This window comes from Nansenia antarctica, assembly GCF_963989245.1.
Source record: "Nansenia antarctica genome assembly, chromosome: 14".
Lineage (NCBI taxonomy): Eukaryota > Metazoa > Chordata > Actinopteri > Argentiniformes > Microstomatidae > Nansenia > Nansenia antarctica.
In genome coordinates, this window is record NC_137684.1 from 5,321,729 (window position 1) to 5,336,971 (window position 15,243).

General features: G+C 45.2%; 1 protein-coding gene across 1 annotated transcript in view; it reads right to left on the reverse strand.

The window, feature by feature from the left end:
• The window catches only part of LOC308170481 (1-phosphatidylinositol 4,5-bisphosphate phosphodiesterase zeta-1-like), a gene marked incomplete at both ends in the record, with an annotated part of 32,080 nt that overhangs the window by 11,767 nt on the left and 5,070 nt on the right, over nt 1-15,243 (reverse strand). The window contains 7 exons of the mRNA XM_080545269.1: nt 1,853-2,025; nt 5,814-5,930; nt 7,595-7,754; nt 8,241-8,256; nt 8,365-8,417; nt 11,549-11,701; nt 13,709-13,853. Of these exons, the coding sequence (XP_080401395.1) occupies nt 1,853-2,025; nt 5,814-5,930; nt 7,595-7,754; nt 8,241-8,256; nt 8,365-8,417; nt 11,549-11,701; nt 13,709-13,853 (817 nt within the window). The remainder of the gene's footprint in view (nt 1-1,852; nt 2,026-5,813; nt 5,931-7,594; nt 7,755-8,240; nt 8,257-8,364; nt 8,418-11,548; nt 11,702-13,708; nt 13,854-15,243) is intronic.

Consider the following 15,243-nt stretch of genomic DNA (forward strand, 5'->3'; position numbering starts at 1 on the left):
CTCCACAGTCCTGACAGCAGTTGGGCAGCTCGTTCCACCAGCAGGGCGCCAGGACAGTAGGAAGTCCTGACCAAGTAGCGCGACTGCTGCATCCGTGTAGAGGCGGCGTTGCCAGGCAGCCAGCGAGGTGGAAGAGCGGAGTGATCGAGCAGGGGTTTGGGGACCCACCATCGCTTGCAAGTAGGGAGGGGCTGTTCCCTTTGCCGCCCGGTAGGCGCCCACCAGGGTCTTGAATCTGATGCGAGCCAGTGAAGGGTGCGAAGAGCGTCGAGGAAAATGTGGAGAACAGTTTCCTTGGGTCAGAGGCAGGAGGATTGAATTTTGGAATGGCAGTTAAGAGGCTTTACCGACTGATGGAGAGGAGGTGTGAGAAGAGAGAGATAAGGTTTTAGGTCATCAGGGAGGCCGTTTTTTTTTTAATTCCATTTCCTCTCAGCCACCCGGAGCTCCTCTTCTACAGGCTTGCAGGGAGCACGCCATTGGTGTGTGAATGTGTGTGTGAGTGGGTGAATGAGAGGCCGTTGTAAAGCGCTTTGGATAAAGGCGCTATATAAGTGCAATACAAGTCAAGTCAAGTCAGCCTTTGTCTTCCTGGACTGAACCCCCCGCGAGGCAGCGGGACAGTGGTTGCTCGATTGCCAGGCCTGCGCATTGCACCTCTGGGGACCACGGCAGCTCCAAGAGCCCCTGCCAAGTTAGCCTGGGGCCCGTGAGGGATACCCAGTTACCGTGTGTGGCCACTAGGAGGCCTGGCAGGAGTGTTGGTGAACGAGAGGCAAAGGAGGACATCCACACAAAGCTGCTTCCCAGTTCACCCCCCAAGCGCTAGCCAGCAACAGCGAGGTATAAAGCAAGAGGGTTGCAAGCAAGTAGGCATGCACCTTCCCTCTAAAAACGCACTACCGCATTGGACGCATGTGACGCCTCCCACTCTGCCTGCCTATTGGCTGTTGCTGGTTCCTTTGGGAACCATGGCAGAGTGGGTCGGTAGTCAGGCTAAATAGTGTCACCTGGTTTTGGGGAGCTGAGGATGTGTATATAAGGTGGGTGTGTCCTCAGCTCACTCTCTCTTCCTTTTGCTTTGGTTCATTTAGGGTTGTTGGTGAGGTCTCGTGGTACCAAGGTTTTGGGGCCTTTTAGTTTTACACAACATACATACATACACCCCTCACACATACAACATACATTCTACACCCATTCACTCATGGCATACACCACTGATTCTTATCCATATTCATATACATATGTTATTTAGTTTATTTTGTTTATTTAATCTAATAAAACTTAAGTTGTATGATTTAAATACATGTGTGGACTCCGCACTTTTTTGCCACTACCTTCGGGTGTGTGACACGCATCACAACACCCTGTGCGTTTGCCACACACACACACACACACACACACACACGCACACACGAGCATGTAATAGTGCAGGAAGAACAATGTGCATGGAACATGTCTGAGCCAGAACATTATGGTGTTTTAAAGCCTCAAAGAGTTTAATTGGGATGATTAGAGTTACTGTGTGAATATGTTTCCCTTGAGACTGAATATGTAGATCAAGAGAACAGAACACAAGATCGGCCATTGGAGGTTATTTCTGTCTGTGTGCTCTCCGACATAATGTATTATTATCTTCCACTAATGCTTCAGAGATGTCCCCTCCCACCTCTCTCTCTCTCTCTCTCTCTCTCTCTCTCTCTTTCTCTCTCTCTCTGTCTCTCTCTCTCTCTCTCTCTCTCTCTCTCTCTCTCTCTCTCTCTCTCTCTCTCTCTCTCGCATGCACACACATACAGACACACACACACACACAGACACACACATAAATCAGTGTGTGACAGTGTTCCAGTACCTTGAGTAGGAGGTGAGCTGGCCTGAGGCCGTGCTGGGAAGAGCCGGGATCAAAGCTCCTCTGGTGGGACCTGAGGAAGGGGGGCTTAAGGACATAACCACTACCACCGTTGTCCTGGAAACGGCCGTTGTTCAAGTCCATCGGCAGGCCCAGCGACTGGAAGTTCAGAGCCACTGCAGGAGACCACAGAGACCACAGCATAGAGACGTGTTACATGAGACCACAGCGTAGAGACAGTTACATGTCATGAGACCACAGCGTAGAGACGTGTTACATGTCATGAAACACGCTTCTCTGTGCGTTCACTGCATTCACAGTTTACAGTGGGGGAAATACGTATTGAACACACACTTTTGTTTGTTTGTTGTTTTGTTTGAATTGAACAACATTTTGTCTATGAACAACAATGAGCCTATTCAAGTGAAATTTGCACCAGACTTTGGTATTAACTCAAACAATCCAGACAAAAAATCGAAACATTAAAGTCCATATGTAAATAAAGTTATGTGTAATAAAGTGGAATGAAACAGGAAAAAAGTATTGAACACACTAACTGAAATTAATTCAATACTTAGTGGAGAAGCCTTTGTTTGTAATGACAGCTTTAACACAGAAGGACCCACGGTAACACAGGTGTCACACATCCTTTAAATGTTCTCGAAAGTTCCTTATACAGCTTTATCCTTGATTTTAACTAATGAAGTCCCAAAGTGACACCTACTGAACATCCTGATGGGTCATGTGACAGGTCATGTGATTTTGTCTTCCCATAACAACATTTCCAAGATGGCTGTGCCAGGTTGTCACAGATCTGACAGAATTAGCTACATTTAAAAGGCTTGTTTTTCGTTGCTAAAGGTAAGATCCACCCATTTAAGAATTCTAATGCCTGCATAACGTGTCCTTTATTATATTTAACCTGTTGTGAACACGTTTCTTGAACAAACTGATATAAAACAAATCAGCTAAAAATCACTGTAACACATACATATTTTGTCTGGATTGTTTGAGTTAATATCAAAGTCTGGTGCAAATTTCACTTGAATAGGCTCATTGGAAATAGTTTTCCCCCATTGTATGTCTTTTTCGTTATGGAAAATGGACCGCACTTATAGCCTTATTCCAAAGCACTTTACAAAGGCCTCTCATTCACCCATGCACACACACATTCACACACCAATGGCAGCAAGCTACCATGCAAGGCGCTGGCCCGCTCATTGGGAGCAATTTGGGGTTCAGTGTCTTGCCCAAGGACACCTCGACACATGGGCAGCCAGGAAACTAACCGCCGAACTGTTGACCTTGCGATCACCATGCGCCACAGCCGCCCCTCATGATGCCCTTTAGGACAAGGATGGGTGAGGGATTTGTTTATAGTCTATGTGACCAAGATGGGATTTGAACCCAGGTCTCCTATGTGAGAGACCAGCTAAGCTAAAGACTAAGCATTCGCTTAAGGAGCCATGGCAGAGGTCTCTTTCCCCATGGAGCTGTTTGCTCTTAACTCCTTAAACTGTTTCATTGATCTGTTTCCATGCCAGGGCATCCCGCTAGAGCTGGGAGCTGTCCGTCTGTAATATAAGCTATGCTGCTTCTCCATCTGTTTGGCTGAACGGAGGCATGGAGATCTGATCTGGTCTGGGTTCAGCAGAGAAATCAATGTTTGGGTCACAACCGTGGAGGCTGGTGGAAGTCGAAATTGGAGGATGGGCTCCCTGTGAGGCATGGAATTGAATGATGAGGAATGGTATCAACATTTTACACCATTCCTGTTTCCGTTCAATGCGCTACAATGAGCCCGTCCTCCGATTTCTACCTCCACCAGCCTCCCCTGGATCACAACTGCCTCTGCTGCCTCTCTGTCTAGTCTTATTTCACTGCCCTCTTCAGAGGTGCTCTTACCAAAGCGTTTCATTGTACCATTTACAAGAGGATTCTGTGCATATGATGAATAAACTTTGATTTGATTCGATTCAATGTGCTTTGCTCTGGGTCTGAGATGGGGAGGTCACAGACTAGACAGGGTCGCTGGCTGACACAGACACTCCCACGCAGCCAGGCAGATTGGAGCCGCTAGGTGGTTGTGATATCTTCTAGAGAATTTATTCATTTAGATATCTTCTAGAGAATTCTTCTAGAGAATTATAGAAAATCTTCTAGAGTTTGAAGCCACGGCATAGTTATCGAAGAGGCCCTTTTAGATATCCTTTGATTTATATCTTAAGTCTTTGGTGGAAAGAACAGTCATACACACATGCATACGCACACACACACACACGCACACACACACACACACACACACACACACACACACACACACGCACGCACACGGACACACGCACGCACACACACACAAACACACACACACACACACTGTAAAGGAAGCCTTATTGGACGTGAAAAGTGTACGCTCCTACCCAGTCCAGGCTTTAGATCTGAGAGATCCATTCAGAGGGGTGCAAATCAATCGGGTAGAGCTGAGATAAGGAACTAGCTGTTGACTTCCTCTCAGGAAAACAGAAACCAGTTTGATTCAGCAAATAGTGCTGAGCAGAGCAAAAGATACCGCACACCTCTAAGAATACTCTATATAGCATGATTTATATTGTAGCTTGATTTTAAGAATGGTGTTCAGAAAACTGTAATCATTCAATCATTCGAGTTTTTTGTAAACAGTCTGAAAATGCATAGCATATCATGGAAACGCTGGCAATCCCATTGGATCATTTCTCAATGCGTCTGTTAGAAGTATTACGGGTTAGATGGCCGACTTTGCCCCAATTTGACAATTTCTGCACATGCAAATTGGGGAGATTTGACTTTGTGTCATGGCTAGATGGGTTTAATCTACATTTACATTACATGTTTGGCATTTATCAGAGGCTTTTATCCATCTGTAGTACTTTTGGCAAAGTACATTTGTCTAAGTAATGCAATTAACCCAGCAAAAATCTATGCTAGGACCAGGTACCATTGGCCACATCAGCCGGGTAGTGGTAATGCAGTAATTACAGAGTGTGGGTTTATTACTAGTCAACCATCCTGTCTTTAGCCAGCTAGCATAGCCTCTGTAGTGGTGAACGCTAGCGAGCCAGGCTAATAACAGTGGAGTGAGGAGAGCAGGCTAAAGGTAGCTAGCCAAGCAATGCTACAACCAAGTGTTGTACTAGGGTGGAAAATGCAAGAGATCAAACTAGACTCTTTCTTTTACTTAAGGCCCACAGTTGCAAGATTACAACATCATTTTTAGCTATCCTATTTTTTTAAATCTGTAATTGGTGCAGTAAAGATGGGAGCACTTCCATGGTTGAAGTGCTATTACTCTCTAGCTATTGCTATCGGCCAGGATAGCGGTCGGGTGAACACAGATGCAGTATCAAACATGTCATTTTACACTGCGACCTCACACACCGTATCACACACCTCACACACCGTATCACACACCTCACACACCGTATCACACACCGTATCGTGCACGACAGCGACTAAACACAGACGCAGTACCTGCAATTTCACACACCAAATCGGGAAGTATTTGATACCATTCCTCATTCCGTTCCATGCATTACAATGAACCCATCCTCCGATTTCTACCTCCACCAGCCTCCCCTGCGTGGCCAACCCTCAGACTTCAAAATACCAGTTTCATCACTAACAACGTTTACTGCATTTCCCTACATTTCTGGATTCCCTTTCTGTCACAGCAGGTGTTATGAATATTTTATTGTTTACAAAATGTTGCTTTGTGTCAAAGATGATGACAAAGGAGATTCATTTTCTTTCTGTCTTCAAACAACTCTAATAATGTTGTCAGTATCTCAGTCTTATCAAAGACACATCGTTGGCATCAAAGGATGCAACAGAATACTGTATGTGTGCCTCCAAGCCATTGATAAAATGGCCAAAACCACGATCGAAATAGAATTGCAGTTCTATAAGCCAAACTCTCTGGTTTCTCTACCTAGCTGTGATCCCACGTTCCAGAACTCCTGGGGGTTGTAGTTCGAAGAGAGGGTCCTGGAGCCTGCTGGGTAGATCCTGCTGATGAACCTCATGTTGTGTTGAACAAACTCTTGGCCTGAATGGTGACACACACACACACACACACACACACACACACACACACACACACACACACACACACACACACACAAACTCTGAGCTTGGTAGAGGACAGTCACTGGACAAATGTGTGACACTCTTTTAACAGAAAGTGAAAGTGGCAGAAGTGTGTCATAACCTTAATAAAACTTTCACTGCATTAAACTATATTTCGGTTGCCACATGACCTCTAGGTAAAGATAAGCTGACACATTTGCTTTCCATTAATAGCAATGAGTCAAGAAAAAAATCCCGTATTCCAAGGGGCAAGAAGTGATCTCCCTGCATATTTCTCCTCATTCTGTTCCATGCATTTCTAATGAGGCCCGTCCTCCGATTTCGACCTCCACCAGCCTCCCCTATTCCACACAGCAGAGTGATGACAGGTTAACTGATTGTGCTTTGATTCGATTCTCTGTGGCCTCTTTCCATGTCCTCTGACAGTACGAGACGCGAATATCCTGACACACATTTCTGGGTTTTACTGCTGCGTTCAACAGTTTGAAACATCGCCCTGTAGTCTTAAACTGCGGTCCCCCGTGCGCAGTCTGTCATCTTAAATATGTTTTCTCTATTAAGCCGTTTTGTGGCCAGGGAAAGCTTTTAAATGGTAGGACCTAAGCTACTGTAAACACGTCGTAGTATTTAGGAAAATCCATCAAAATCATGTCATGAAGATCCTCCTATCAGATTATTAACTGGATGTTTTATTCCTATGCTTTTCCAGAGTGATCAGGAGCGTATCAACAACAAATTGTAGTCTGCACTCTAAAATAGTTCCATACAGGTTCTTCTATTATCTTTTAGGGTTCTTTTAACCCTTTGAAGACGCTTTTAGGTTCCATTTGTAGAATGTAGAACCCGTTTGGGTTTCATTTAGACCCCCTGTGGAAACATGGAACCCAAAAGCGTTCCACAAATGATACATACATACTACATATGCCGAAGACTTTTATGTTCTGTTCGGCTTTTAATTAAATGTGTTTTATAGCGTTAGGCTAGGCTTTCTGACTGTTTTTTATTTTATTTTATTTTTTTTAAACCTGAACATTTTAAATTGTTTTAAACTGTATCTGTATTTTCATTTTACTGAATTGTATATGATGACTCGTTATTTTTCACTTATTGTTATTTTATCTCATGTGTTCATGTAAAGCACTATGAGTATACATTAGGTTGTATGAATATGTGCTATAGAAATAAACTTGCCTTTGCCTTTACATGGAACCCAAAAGGGTTATCAAAGGGTTACCCTACAGGGACAAATGAAGGACTCTTTTCTGGTACTAACTTTCTTGGTACTAAGAGTTTATAGAAGCTTTTGATATAGCAGCACTGTAATAGGCTAACCGTAGAGGGCCAACAGTGACAGCTAACATTTGACATGTTTACCATTTAGCAGATGCTTTTATTCAATGTGACTTACAGCGATGACAGGGACAGTCTTCCTGGAGTAAGTTAGGATTAAGTGCCTCACTCAAGGGCACACTAGCGGTGGTGTTCCCAGGATTTCAACTCATGACCTTCTGATCACCAGTCCAACTCACTATCCCATAGGTCACCACTACCCAACTAACTAACTTTCTTGGTACTTAGAGAGTACAGCAGCTTTTCACTGTGAGAGGCCCAACGGTGACTGACCTGAGCTCTTGACCAGCTTGCGAGCTTTCTTCTCCCCTAGAGACGTGTTCTCATAGAAGTGCTGCCTCTCCCTGGAGTGACTGAAGCTGATGAACTTCACAGACTTGGTGTAGATGACCAAGTTAGACAGCGCCTCAGCTACCACAACCTTGACCTTCTTCTGCTTGTGTGGAGGGAAGACAGGAGAGAGGAAGGGAGGGGGATGGGAGTCCCCCCAGAGTAAGACTTACTACTCTATGACAGCGAGTGTTAGCTACTCCTTGGCTAACTGTGTGTGACACTGTGTGACGCTGTCTGTCCGACGCTGCTGTGCGTCTGTGCGTCTGTGTGTCTGTGAGGTGACGTCACGATGGATTGGACAGCATTATCACTGGACTAGCTTATTCTTCATCTGTTATGTGGAGGCTGGTGGAGGTAGAAATCAGCCTAGGGAGGACAGCCTGATTGTAATGCATGCACTACGTTTTTGACACCATTCCTCATTCCATCCCATGCATTACAATGAGACCGTCCTCCGATTTCTGCCTCCACCAGCCTCCCCTGGAAAGTCATAGTTCATCTTTAGAGCAGTATTATATCACTAGAGAGGATGTTTCATTGTATTTACCTTAAGCTATGCCTTCCATCTCACCTAACCCAAACTTACTTTCTTCCCTGACCCTCTTGATTTGGATGAGAGCTTTGAGGTTTGAGGCTCCTCCTCCTCATCATCCTCCTCCTCTTCCTCGCTGTCCTCTCCCTCTCCCTCTCTCCTTCTCCTGTCGTCTGACTCAATCTGAGGGCTGAGCTTCTTGTTCTTTATGAGGATCTTATACTTCAGATCCTGTCACCCCATAGAGACACGCGCACACGCACACACACACACATACATGCACGCGCACGCACACGCACACACATACGCACGAACGCACACAAACATGCACGCACACACACACACACACACACACACACACACACACACACACACCTGTCTGAGTAGGAACTGTCATAACAGAGGAATGCTCAATTACTCTGCTGTATCCTTCTTACCTCCAACTTGTCATGCAATATGAAAATCCCGCTGGGCACAAATCTCGACATTCTATTTCCTGAGTAGTTTTGTCAGAATTGTCCTTTTCAAAACGCAGGGTTACTGAGAGAGCCATGTTCTAGTCACAGAGTTCATACACAGAGTACATTTTGACACTGTGAGACTATTTATTCAGAGCTTAGTTCAGTTCAGCGGGATGGAAAAAACAGCTAACTAGCGGCCGATGCTAAATCACTTCCATGTCTGCTTTCAAAGCACTGACAATTTCATAGTGATCAACCATCCCTGCTTTCCACTCCGCGATGATGAGCAGCAATGTGCTAAGAGTTAAGGGACTGTGGTCAGGACTGGGGGAAGCCGTCGGCTCCACAGTCATCTGCACGGCGGGAAGTCATACTGCACTGCCGCAGTCAAGGAGGCAAACTGGAAATAATGATATCCTTCTGCATCCAGAACTTATATCAATCCATATGAATCGGCACCAGAAAATAGACTCGCATACCTTTCACTTTGAAAATTATACCCCTCTGTAACGAGCGGCGACAAGCCTTCTTTTGGCTCTCTGTTGTCTCATTTATTGGTGCCATTACATAAGATGATGTACTATGGAGCCCTTTTCATGCATGCTACACTCGTTTGGTCGTGATTTATTGCATGTGAGGTTGTTATATAGTTATTATACAGTCACATAGTAAATGCATGCAACAATAACTGTGTTATAACTATGTGTATAACCAAAAGTGTATACGAAGTGTCCCTGAGCAAGGCACTGAACCCCTAATTGCTCCGGGGTTCGCCTTCAATGGCTGTGACTCCTTGCCTAGATGCCCCCTCTAGAGCATACATGCATTTCGTTGTACTTTATGCAATGACAAACTTTGAATCCCTTTCCTTTCCCTAGTGTTCATTTTCATCACTTCAAACTATGTAGGACACCTAAGAGAGCTGACCTATCTGTGCCCGGTATACACTGCATCATGTATACACTGCAACAGGTATACACTGCATCAGACATACACTGCATCATGTATACACTGCATCAGACATACACTGCATCAGACATGCACTGCATCAGACATACACTGCATCAACCATACACTGCATCAGACATACACTGCATCAGACATACACTGCATCAGACATACACTGCATCAGACATACACTGCATCAGGTATACACTGCATCAGAGGATTTTTTTTCTTTTTTGCAATGCAGAGTCTACATGAATGGGAGTCACTAAGCACTATGTGACAGGTCCTCGTAAAACCTGATTGAAAGTATAAGTGTTGGGGGGATGGTTAGTCAGATGGAAGTTCTCTAGAGCTGACGCTTCCAATTAATTATAATGCCTTGTGAGCTATAAAGATGGACGATTTATATGCAGAAGAGGAAGCCATAAGGCTCCAGACACACCGAACTGAACGATGCTGTCCATTAATTGAGATGACAAGGGTCTGTCTGTGTCCGTTTCATACAGTACCTTTTGGCAGTTTTTTTACGTTTAGTTGTTAGAAACAAGGTTTCGTATTGAGTCGCTAGTTTCAGCATCGCTCAGCTGCTACAGTAGGTTCAGCTTAGCTTACAGTAAGAGTCACGTCCGAATTCTACGGATCAAATCGGATAGTGATTCCATCCGTAAACATTGTCAACGTTTTAAATAGTTCCTGATAGTTTGCGGTGGCCGGGGCCTAACTTGCACTATCAGGCAAGATACTTTATATCCTACTTCTTTCTCTGAGAATTCTGCCAGAATAGAATTCATGAGCAGAAAAGCCGCAGAGACAGAACACATTCATCCACACTGAAACATCCCTTTATCTCCCTAAACGCTGCTGCAACAACAAACAGCAGCCTGGTGTCTGCCGTCTTCTCCAGCCCTGTCAGACGCTCCTCAACAGCAGAGGCTGAGGTCCTGAATGGGAAAACTAAATGAACATCAGAGTACTGGGAACCTGGGAACCCCACCACTTGTGTAAGGCACTTAGCACTTAGTTACTCCAGGGGGACTGTCCCAGTAATCTCTAATTGTAAGTCTCTTTAGATAAAAGCATCTGCTAAATGGTTCAAATGGGATGTAAATGTGGGTGTGAGACTCCGATCTTATCCTAGCAGGGGTGTCCAAGCTATCCGTTTTCCCACTGCCTAGTGGAGGAAAGTTAAATATATTTTACGAGCAGGTTCAGATAGACACTCACTAATGAGACTCTTCAAACTAAAATGTCTGAATGTCCTTGTGTTCTGCCTTGGTACGCCAGGCAGAGGATGAAAGGGCTTCAGATGCACATCAACCCAACAGCTTCACCAGCTCCACCACTGTGTTTAGACTCTTTCATTCTAGAGTTAAACTTGTCATGTTAGTTTAACATTGGCACGGTACAAGACTTCAGGTTTAATCAACTCGAAACCAAACGATTGATTGCTTTGTGGGGAAATATGAAATGTAAAATGGGCCTGTTGTAAAGGTTGGAAAATGTTATCTTTAGAATGCAGTTTTTTGCCTCACGAATTGACTTTCAAGTGCTAATGGTTTGTACCTCATGACCTCACTTTCATTAACCTTGTCTTAAAACATTCTAGAACAGCAGTTCCCAACTTGGCGAGCGAGACCCCCTATGGAGGGGTGCCAAAGATTTCAGGGGGGGGCGCGAGGCCTCCAGGAAAAAAAGTAGATACAGCACCAGTTAAAAGTTTTGATTGAAAAGTGTGTGCAAACTTTGGACTGGTACTGTAGTCATAACTACATTTTTAGCTACATTTAACATCGACCAACCTGGCCCTGGTGCATTATTTCCAGAGAAAACAGTCTAATGACAGCACAACATTGAATTTCATGAGGTGTGAAATGGGGGGGGGACCTCTGGGTGAGAAATGTTGGGGACCTCTGTTCTAGAAGACTACCGTATGCAGATGCTGGTGCTTCTTACGTTTGGGCTGGGCAGCTCCGTCTGGGTGGTCAGGTCCAGGCTGGAGCTCAGCAGTTTGTCCCCCAGGATGGAGGTGAGGTACTGGGCCATGACCTCCTGCTGCCCCCGGGTGCAGTGGTTCTCCAGAGACAGAATCACCGGGTACGGGGACACCTGTCACACAATAGAACCAAGGGGTGGCTGGTGGAGGTAGGAATGGATGTCTACCTACCAGCCTCCAGTGTATGCTAAATGGTTAAAATGTAATAATAATAATAATAATAATAATAATAATAATAATAATAATACATTAGATTTAAATAGCGCTTTTCTAGACACTCAAAGATGCTTTACAAACTGAAAAGTTCGAGTAGTAAAATACAAAAAATAAAATAAAAGAAGCTATAGGGGTCTAATTAATTTTTCGATGACTAAATCTAAATCTAAGTGTCTTTGGAGGACAATCTACTATGTATACTGCAAGTATATCTAGATTTCGTGCGGAGAAGCGGCGAAAACAAGCAACGCCAGCGTCCTCTCTCGACTGGCATTTGTGGGTGTAAATGTAAATGTGGGTGAGAGACTCCGATCTTATCCGAGCAGGGTTGTCCAAGCTATCCGTTTCCCCGCTCCCCAGTGGAGGTAAGTGGAACACAGATAGACACTCACTAACGAGACTCTTCAGACTAAAACGTGGGAATATCCTTGTGTTCTGGGTACGCCAGGCAGAGGATGAAAGACCTTCAGAGGCACATCAACCCTACAGCTTCATCAGCACCAACACAGAGAGAGTTTATAGGCCCTGTGTTTACTTTAGACCCTTTCATTCGAGAGTTTAAACTTGTCATGTTAGTTTAACGTAGGTAGGCACAGTACACGACTTCAAGTGTAATCAACTCGTAATGCGACGATCATTTGCGCTGTGAAGAAATATGGAGACAGAATCACTGGGTACAGACTGGAGACACCTGTCACACAATAACCATACTAGCTATGAACCATGGGTGGCTGGTGGAGGCAGGACATGATGTCTCCCTACCAGCCTCCACTGCTACCAACACACGACAGACAATCTCTCCCAGTGTTTTCCGTTCTTTACACAAGCTTGTGATCTATTGTGTTCTGTCCCCTGATTGGGGACCTGCCAGGGTTCCTCCAGTCACATCACAGAGAACGGCCTAAGCTCCCAGGATCAGAGCGCCCCTGCGGTGCTCGACAGAACATCTCTATTAGGAAGCGTGTTAATTAGAATGAACACACAAAGCGGCAGGGGGCCATTGTTCCCGAGACGAGAGTAAATGGCTGTAGGGAGCCCTGACGCGGTGGAGGCTGGCGGAGGTAGAGATCGCTGTAGGGAGCCCTGACGCGGTGGAGGCTGGCGGAGGTAGAGATCGCTGTAGGGAGCCCTGACGCGGTGGAGGCTGGCGGAGGTAGAGATCGCTGTAGGGAGCCCTGACGCGGTGGAGGCTGGCGCAGGTAGAGATCGGAGGACGGGTGTGTGTTTGACACCAGCCCTCATTCCGTGCCATGCATTACAGTGAGCCCGTCCTCTGATTCCTACCTCCACCAGCCTCTCCTGGCCCTGAGGTACAACATCAAGCACTATTCTACCTCCACCAGCCTCTCCTGGCCCTGAGGTACAACATCAAGCACTATTCTACCTCCACCAGCCTCTCCTGGCCCTGAGGTACAACATCAAGCACTATTCTACCTCCACCAGCCTCTCCTGGCCCTGAGGTACAACATCAAGCACTATTCTACCTCCACCAGCCTCTCCTGGCCCTGAGGGACAACATCAAGCACTATTCTACCTCCACCAGCCTCCCCTGGCCCTGAGGTACAACATCAAGCACTATTCTTTATTTTACATTTGTACTGCTGGTGACTGTCTACCTCAAAGCATTAGTACGGTATGGTCTACTCTAGCTGAAGCATTAGTACTGTATGATCTACTCTAGCTGAAGCATTAGTACTGTATGGTCTACTCTAGCTGAAGCATTAGTACTGTATGATCTACTCTAGCTGAAGCATTAGTACTGTATGATCTACTCTAGCTGAAGCATTAGTACGGTATGGTCTACTCTAGCTGAAGCATTAGTACTGTATGGTCTACTCTAGCTGAAGCATTAGTACTGTATGATCTACTCTAGCTGAAGCATTTGTACGGTATGGTGTACTCACCTCGAAGGCATGTTGCTCTATGGTTGTGATGACATCCTTGAAGAGGATCTTAGTGGTCAGAGTGTAGCCGTGGTAGACAATGGGCTCCGTGTCTGGGCCATCCCAGCAATCAATCTCTAGACACCGGCAACCCCTCCTCAGAGCACTGGACACACACACACACACACACACACACACACATACATAAGGGCATAAACGCAGGCATGTGCACACACATACACACACGCGCACACATATGTACATTTCAAGCCTGCAAACTGCGACACTTTAAATGAATGTGCAATAACACTATGTGCAATATGACAACCCTAGTCGTCTATCTGTACAGTATAGTAGAGTGGATAGTGTACACCAGCTCCTTCCCTTCTTGTTTTTTTTTCTTGTTTTTTTTTCTTTCCTAGCACCAGGGGAGCCACCCCTCCTAAATTTCGTTGTTTGGTACCTGTACTATAGCAATGACAATAAAGACCATTCATTCATTCATTCATTCATTCATTCACATGCATTAACAAACACACACACACACACGCACAAACAACACACACACACACACACGCACACATGCACATGCACACATGCACACACACACGCACACACACACACACGCACACACACACACACACACAGAAGTATGATAAACATAGAAATCTGTATACTGAATCTGAAAGCGAGGAGAAGAAATGTGAGAGAGTGGGAGCTAAGATGAGGGCAGAGGGAGGACATTAGGCTTACAGTGATACAGAAAAACATCCCCTACCAGTCATAAAAGGCAAAATCCAATTTATTTTACAAAACATCACAGTCTGTTTTTTTTTAGGACATAAAAGATGATTTTGAAGCCCCATCAAACCAAAAATGTGTTTTGAAGGCTATAACTTTTGGAGTCATACAGCGGCAAAACAAATGAATGATTAATGAGAAATCGAAATAGGATTCTGCAAATCAAAATATATCCTGATAGGGCAACAAAAAACAAACGCCCCCTCCTCTATCCCTTGTATGGGATGAAACGATCTCTCCATGCTTCTTGTATTGTACCTTTCTTTTCTGTACGCTAGAATCTTTCTCACACACTCCCACCTGACAGACCCAGAGGTGAGCGTGGTCACACACACCCCCAGCCTACTTATGAACCTTTCATTAGCTAAGTAAACAAGTCCTCCCAGGTGCTCTGCTAGAGGACTGCACATTATTGACAGGGGGAGAGTAGCCTCCTCCATGGTCCCTCAGGGACTATAAACACACGCTGCTGCCATCAGCCCCTTTCTAATATCACCTCCATTGTTCTTTATAAAGGAGAGAGACATTTAAACTGTCCGGCTCAGCGTCGTGCCTAGTGGGTCTCGAAATATGAGAAGATTGAGGGTTTGAACAAAGCACCAGTCCTTTCCAGCCCTGCAGTGTCTGGAGGAGAGGCCTTAGAGAGTGATGCAGTGTCTGGAGGAGAAGCCTGAGAGAGAGATGGAGGAGATTGACTCCTCAGCTCAGAGAATGTCATCAATACAACCCTGAACCCTCTTCCTGCTGCGCTCTGG